This window comes from Durio zibethinus, chromosome 1, assembly GCF_047325235.1.
Source record: "Durio zibethinus cultivar Kanyao isolate XHJ-2024 chromosome 1, ASM4732523v1, whole genome shotgun sequence".
NCBI lineage: Eukaryota > Viridiplantae > Streptophyta > Magnoliopsida > Malvales > Malvaceae > Durio > Durio zibethinus.
In genome coordinates this window covers 5,366,667-5,373,964 of record NC_143162.1, presented here as the reverse complement: position 1 = coordinate 5,373,964, position 7,298 = coordinate 5,366,667, and the positions used below count along the sequence as shown (strand labels likewise).

Below are 7,298 nucleotides of genomic sequence, written 5' to 3'. Positions count from 1 at the left end.
CACTCTAAGTTTCACCTCATCGTTATTATCTTCAGACCCATATAAAACAGAGCCAAATATACATTTCTTTTGTCAAGAGAAACACCTTAAGAAAGAAAAAACTTGTCAGTTATCATCATCAAAATCTTTAAGAGATCATTTTTATATAAGGTAATATAAATTTTATTATCTCGTTTATGAAATTTTTATATAAAATTAAATTATTATTACATATCTTATTAAATATATTACATCCAAAATAATTCATAAAATCAACCATATGAATCAAGGAAGTTGATCAATAAAATAAATGATTAAGTTTTTTTATGAGCAATCGGTTTGTATATTTAATATATATTTTTATTAAAAATGTATGATATATTTAGATCTTATAATAAAGTAATTTTTTGTGTAAATTTTTATATAAAAAAGTAATTAATTTTATATCATATGCAAAAATCGTATATGCAGTAAACCTTATTATATAAAGTAAGCATAATTCATTCCTATCCATTTTTACGTCTTATTATACAATTTATATTCTATTGCATTTTTATCACCTATGTACCAATTGCATCTTAATTACGACCAAAGTGCTTAATGTAAGAAAAATAATGTTTATAATCATCAATAAGATGACCAATTCAATTCTGAACAAATAATTCAGTTTGAAGAAAAATTCATAAATTTTAAAATTGAAAATTTTATGAAATTAAAAAAAAAAAAAAAAAAAAAAAAAGCAGCCGCTCCAAATCCATACTCATAGTAAATAACGCGAATCTGGTACCCACGTCGTCTTAAAATTAATCCAAGCCAGATGTTGTAAAACCAAATGCACCAAAAAAAAAAAAGAGAAAAATAAATAAATAAATAAACAGTTCACGGAGAGTTATACGGAGAAGAACAAGAAGAAAAATGATAGGAAGAGAGAGAAGGAGAATATTGGTAGGATTAGCGGTGGCTATGTTTTTAGGAATAGCAGTTTATTTCAGGCTTTGGACAATTGAGTACTCTATGTCTGCTGATGATGCTGAGCTGCTAAGGTTGGCCTTTTTTTTTCCTCAAAATTTTCTGGGTTTTTTTTTTTTTTTCTGAAAAATCTTAGGTTTTGATTAAAATTAGCTTGTTTTGAATTCTGGGTTTCCTCATTTTCTGTTTAATTTGTAATTAAAATGATTTTTTTCTTGGAGAGAAGGAGACAGTTTGATCTTGCAAACAAAGAGGCAATGGATGAATCTGCGGAGTGGAGGCTGAGATTTGATGAGGAGGCTGAAAAAGCTTCAAAGTGCGCCAAGGAACTAGAAGACGTATGCTGATTTCTTTCATTTTCTTATTAAATTTTGATCATAAGTAGATTTAGCATTGTGATTTTAGTCAATTTGGAAGATCTCAAAATTTACTTCTATTTCAGAACATCCTTTTGGAAAAGATTAGGATTAAAAGAAAATTATTCAAATAGAGTTGCAAAACAGATTGAGAGAGTGAATATTGTTGATCTTACAGACCACTTAAAACCTCAAATTGGGAGCTATGTCGTTTTAGCAGTTTTAATTCATAGGATTTTATCTTAACTTCCTCTGTTCTGAGAAATCTCAAGTGAAATGCCTGCTCAAAAAGCTCAAATTGGAGCTTGATATGTTCAGCAGTTATGACTTGTATATGAGACTGGAGACTTACCTTATCTGCCTGGTATTTTTAAGGTTTTCAAGCGAACTCTATACATATGACATTCTGAAATTTTTCTACTTAACAAATTATTGAAAAGCGTCAATTGGAGTCTGTTTACGACTGCAATTGCTGGTTTAAGAGAAATTTCATGTCATAGTAACTCATACTTTGTTAGGAATATTTTTGGACTAATTTCAATGGAGCATTTATTTCAAACTTGCGGGTGGTTAATTTGTCTAACCAGGTGATTCTAGTCACCTACATGTTCTTTTAAACCGCATGCATTATTTATGTTTTTCATGATGAGAGTGTTGTTCTGCATGACAAATTGATCAGAAAATTTCTCTACTTTATGTCCATAATGACTAACTAATAATTTGTTAAGTAAATGATGTGCCAAGAATTGGTAAAATATGCTTTCTGAACAATCATATTGTTATAAGTTACACCAGTCAAGGTATTAATCATTTCTGTATAGCAGGTTTCTTATAGAGATTAGTATTTATGTTTACATGCATTGGAATAATGAAACTTGTTTGATTACTATGTTTTTAATCCTTAAATGCATACAAGATCGCGATGCCATATTTGAGCTTGTCAGCTCTTGGAAACTGATAGATTATGTGTCTTTTTCACAGATTAAGGAATCTATCAAGAAGAAGGAAGGTTCCGCTACCTTTAGTGAAAAACTGGCACTGCTGCAAAAGGTGACTTCTTCAGTACTGAAAGTTGTTCTTTCTTTCATTCTTCTTGAGATGTCTTGTTCTTATGATCAGTATCCTCTATGTTTTATTCGTCATTCTTCCTATACTTCTTCATAGGAAATGTTAGAACCAAGTCATTTGACCATGATTTTACTGGAAAGACTGTTTATTATGGGTTTCAGGTGGTAAAATTAAATGAATGTGAGACTGGCTTTCCTAATCACTTATGCGTCCTTGAAAACTTTGTCAAAAGCTATTGTTATTGTTACTTAAAATTGATTTATTGAGTAAAAGACCTCTTGAAATATGCTTTCAGTCTTTCATCAATGACTGACAGTTTCTATGGTTGTAAATGTAACTTGCAAGCTCTCGGTTATGAATTTTTGCTATTTTATTGACTAATTCCAATGTTACCAGGAAAATGCTGCTTTACACGAGCAGGTGGAAACATTAAAAAATGAGCTTCAGGCTGAGAAACGAAGGTGTCGTCACTAAGAATAGAGAAACTGACAAAAATTTGTTGATATCTGGGTTGAGCACAACTTCAACTTACTTCATTGCTTGCGACAAAGTGGTTCAATGGTCCATTGTTTAGGCAAGGAATATGCAGCTTCCTGGGTTATTCAAATATGGGGTTGGACTTTCGAGAAGTTCTCTTCTTATTCATAATTTAGGTCTAAATTTTTCATGTAATAGGTAGTTGAGTAGGCAAAGTTGGACACTATCAAACACTCAATGATAAGTCAAAGCTTTCGGTCTTAAGAGAGAGGTTACTAAACCTAGAAATAAGTAAGAAAAAAGCCAATTGAAAGAAAACAAATCACTTGCCAAAATAACAAGAGAATAACACTTTGTTAACTGTAATTACATCCAATGTCTGGTGCCAATGAACTGATAAAACTGTAACTGCTTTGTAGCGAGTGTACTGCTGCCTGCAACCTTCCAAACCAAAAGGTAGATGCCATTTTGGAAATGCTTACAGAAAGAATAGACAGATGTATCGCAAACTTTGTCGCGAAGTTTGTTTATATATGATTTCTAGAGAGTAAATAGATTCGAAAAGATAATAGACACCAACGGTGTATTTTAATGAATGACACAGTTAATCCCTTCAGTCAGCTTTAACAAACAAGCTGGAGTCTCATCGAAATATCCAATGTTAGGGTTTCTGAAACGAAAAAAAAGGGAAAAAAATGATTCAATGTTTGAAGAGTAACCAGTGCTGGGGGTTATCAGCCTATGAGCCCTATACAGGATAAGAACTGCTATCTTCAAATAGGAAATCCATTATCAGCGGCCAACAAGCAGTAGACTTCGAAGCACAGGCACAAAGATATAATATGAATACAAGGACACGGTAATTTCTGAAAAATAAGGACATAAATATGATAGGACACAATAATGAAAAAAATATAGTTTTTTATATATTATAATCATCGATTAAAAATATAATATATGATAGATATTGAGTTGATTTTAAAAAAATATTTATTTTTGTAAAATATTATGATACACACAATAACAAAATAATATATGATATCTATCCAAACGAGAATTTTTTTCTTCTTTTTGTCATATCGGACTAAATTGAACATGTATTTCAATGAGTCATAAGCATCAAGAATCGGACACGGTTACAACACGGGTATGCAAGGGGTTGATAAGTGTCCCTGCTTCATAGGAGTAGGGTAGAGACAAATGGGGGAAGAAATTATTTTATAATTTAATGATTGTTTTCCTCAAAGATACAATATTGTATTAGATACAATATTTATTCAAAATGGAAAAAATTACCCAAGGAATTAGGAGCCCAAGCAAAAATAATCTATATACACCGTTGGTGCAATCACAAAACTACAACAGATTGAAAAGGCTGCACAACGCTACAACAGAAGTACAAACTCCACCGATGAACTCTGCTGCACATAATCATCACCGGGAAGCCAATGACCAGAAATTCAACAGAAAGGATGGTGACATGGCAAACCAACTGACAAAAGCCATTGCCGTAGCAGTCTCAAACCTGGTGCAGTGGTTCACAGCACATTTTTCAAGGTCATTGTCAATCAGGACGGTGATTCCAGCGGATGCACAAGCAGCAGCAAACGTAAGGGTGGAAGTGATCTGCACCAAAACGTCATCAGTTTTATTCAACTAGCAAATGAAGTAAATGCCATACCCCATTCAAGGCAATGACTAAACATCCCCACCCCCAGCACCCAAAGCTACCCTCCCAAAGATTATGCAATGGCATGCTGGAATGTGCATTGAGAAAAATAAATGTGATAAACACTGTCAATTATCCATTTATATATACCTATGTCACCAAATCTGAGGAGAAAATGTTTTCGAAATTAGCTGGAAACTTTATTTGCAGAATCAGAATAGCCAGTACTAAATGAAATGTATATCAGCAATGCTGAAATTACAGTTTTCCTTGGACTACCAAATAGGGGTCTCCTTTCATGATTTAAAGTATTAGATCCTTTGTTTTCTTTTTAAAGATTTCAGTATTAACAGAGAAGGCAAAACTTAAAATAGACACAGTTAATCTCCTGCGCCTGTTATAATAAGTTTAACCCTAAAGAACTGAAAGAAATATTGTGTGTGCATAAAACCAACCTGCAACTGAATGCATGGAAAGATGCCTAAGCCAAACATTGGTTTAAAAAACCAAATCAAAGCTCCCATCAACTAACTCAACTTTAGGTAATGCCCTTATACATTTATGGAAGGACAGAGCAAGAACAACCATACAAATTTCCTAGAGTTAAACCACAACCAGTACCTAAATGGTAAACAAAAAAATAATCTAGTGATAAGCCTTGCTGCAGACTTTGTATGATTGATCAAGAGACTCTTACCCCATCACCAATGGTGAACAAACGGATTACTATGTGGTTTTGCAGGTTTCGTTTCACCAAGAGGGCATATATGTCAACAAATGCCATAGACAGGCTCCAAAAACTTTGCAAGCCAACAGCAAGAACAAGGTAGCTGATGCATTAACAGCATGAAATATTCATGTTACAAACAAGATGACAATCATTAAATATCATCATATATCTAAAAGACAAAATATTAGTGAAACTGTTTCGTAATCTCAGCTTATAAACCAAAAACTGAAATAGTTTTGTCACACAATTAGGTGTAGGCATCACTTTTGGCACATTTTCACTAACCTTACACAAATTGCTGACTGAAGCTATATATACACAGGTGAAAGCAAATAACTAACTGATGAGACTAGAAATTCAGAGTTCCAACCACCAAAGAGGCAAAAACGATCCACTTTGATAGAGAGAAACAAACAAATAGTAGTTTAAACCACCAAAGGAAAGAATGCTAAATTACGGCATTTAACTAGTATAAAGCATCATAAGACAGTAAAATGCAGAACTGCTTCGAAGGAAGCTTGTCGAACAAATATAAATGCTATATTCAGCTCTAAATTGCCAAATTCTAGGTTGCAACCTCCTACAGCTCAACTTTTTATATTATTGTGTGCTCAGAAAAGTTTAATTTAACTACAAAGAAAAAAGGCATTCCTGCTCCCACAACTACATTGATCATCAAAGTCATGACATATCTTCAAAGGTGTCACTACATAAAATGTGTTACAAACAGACATATGGCAAACAAACAGGCATCTCACAGGAAATAATTATTCATGAACAATCCAAACATAAAAATTCCCCCATATGTCTGCTTGAAAGATCAAATTTCTATAGAAAAACTTGAAAGAAGCTTGTCGTTGATTTTAAAAATAAAATAATTTATAATATTTTGGTGGTGATCAATACCATCAAATTGAATGTCATTTCATTAGCTCAACTTTACAGTCTATTGGATGTTTGTACAAAAAATAAAAACTGGAATTCACAGAGAGAAATATCACGACTCACAAGCATACTGAGGCCTCACTAATTAATTTAATTCAACATAAAAGGGAAGAAGCCAAAAAGATAAAAGATTGAAAAATTAGAATCCAAAAAGGAAATGAAAAAAAGGGTGATTACCAAAAAGCTGTGGCGGAGCGGAAATCACTGGTGGTGGCCATTACGGAGACAGAAATGATGGCAAAAACGAACTGAGAAAGACGAAGAAAGAGGCCCCCTTTAGTCCCAGGCATGCCTTGGACGTCCTTCATCCTCACTCTAGGACCGTGCACCGCCGCCTCCGTCATCGGAGGAGCCTCTACCGGGTGCACCGCCGGACGGCTTACGTTCATTGCTTCCCTTTCTCTTTACGATAAAGTTAGGACTTTTTATTGAATTGGAAGACAGAAAAACCTCTAATCTTTAATTGTTTCTTTTTCCCTTTTAACAAAGTAACAAAGTGAAATTGGAACTGGGAAGGGGAAAGTGTGGCTGAGTTTCCCCGTTTGTGCTGAATCACTGAGCTCTCATTAACAGACTTTATTCTTTAAAATCAATACTGGATGGCATGCTGTTCAATCTGAGCCGTTAGTTTCGTGAACAATGGGGCCTAGTCTTAATGTACGGGCAAGATGAAGCCAGCATTGATCTCTTCCTTAAAAAAAAGTCAAAATTCAAAGAGCATATGCTTTCTTTTGGCCTGCAACTTGGAAATGGGGATTCTCAAGTAAAGCACTTTACAAATAATAATTTTTTATTATTATTATTATTAATGTCGATTTCTGTTTGTTAGAGTAAGACCTTGTTCTTGTTGTTGCGAAGATTTTAAGGACATTTGTTTTTAGTTGTTCACGGAAAAAACAGAACAGAAAATTTATGGCTAATAAAACTGAATCTTTGTTAAAAGAACCCCAAAAATATGGACCATGCGAAGAAAGCTGAAAGAAACTGTGTTATTAAGCCAGCGACTAGAGAAATCACCATTACCCACCTGATAATATCTTCAATTCTCATTCTCTCACCAAAATTTTTCATTCGGTTCTGCTTGTCGAACACCTTACTGAACAAT

General features: G+C 33.5%; 2 protein-coding genes across 2 annotated transcripts; one reads left to right on the top strand and one right to left on the bottom strand.

The window, feature by feature from the left end:
- Positions 1-800: 800 nt before the first annotated feature.
- Positions 801-3,113, top strand: LOC149520305 (uncharacterized). The gene is made up of 4 exons (XM_089760509.1): positions 801-1,022; positions 1,175-1,286; positions 2,286-2,354; positions 2,769-3,113. The coding sequence occupies exons 1-4, from the start codon at positions 895-897 to the stop codon at positions 2,844-2,846; spliced, it is 387 nt and encodes a 128-aa protein (XP_089616635.1). The 5' UTR covers positions 801-894; the 3' UTR covers positions 2,847-3,113.
- A 941-nt stretch (positions 3,114-4,054) lies between these two features.
- Positions 4,055-6,759, bottom strand: LOC111311034 (CASP-like protein 5A1). Its single transcript, XM_089760503.1, has 3 exons — positions 6,371-6,759; positions 5,216-5,348; positions 4,055-4,475 (listed from the first exon to the last, which is right to left on the bottom strand). The coding sequence occupies exons 1-3, from the start codon at positions 6,580-6,582 to the stop codon at positions 4,284-4,286; spliced, it is 537 nt and encodes a 178-aa protein (XP_089616629.1). The 5' UTR covers positions 6,583-6,759; the 3' UTR covers positions 4,055-4,283.
- Between the last annotated feature and the right edge of the window lie 539 nt (positions 6,760-7,298).

What these genes read in the sequence shown, in the direction of transcription:
- LOC111311034 (XM_089760503.1), bottom strand. Translation starts at nt 6,582, where the DNA reads ATGAACGTAAGCCGTCCGGCGGTGCACCCGGTAGAGGCTCCTCCGATG. An exon ending in CGCTCCGCCACAGCTTTTTG is followed by an intron (nt 5,349 to 6,370) that starts GTAATCACCCTT and finishes TTAATGCATCAG; the next exon opens with CTACCTTGTTCTTGCTGTTG. An exon ending in TGTTCACCATTGGTGATGGG is followed by an intron (nt 4,476 to 5,215) that starts GTAAGAGTCTCT and finishes GTTTTGGTGCAG; the next exon opens with ATCACTTCCACCCTTACGTT.
- LOC149520305 (XM_089760509.1), top strand. Translation starts at nt 895, where the DNA reads ATGATAGGAAGAGAGAGAAGGAGAATATTGGTAGGATTAGCGGTGGCT. An exon ending in GCGCCAAGGAACTAGAAGAC is followed by an intron (nt 1,287 to 2,285) that starts GTATGCTGATTT and finishes TCTTTTTCACAG; the next exon opens with ATTAAGGAATCTATCAAGAA. An exon ending in AACTGGCACTGCTGCAAAAG is followed by an intron (nt 2,355 to 2,768) that starts GTGACTTCTTCA and finishes CAATGTTACCAG; the next exon opens with GAAAATGCTGCTTTACACGA.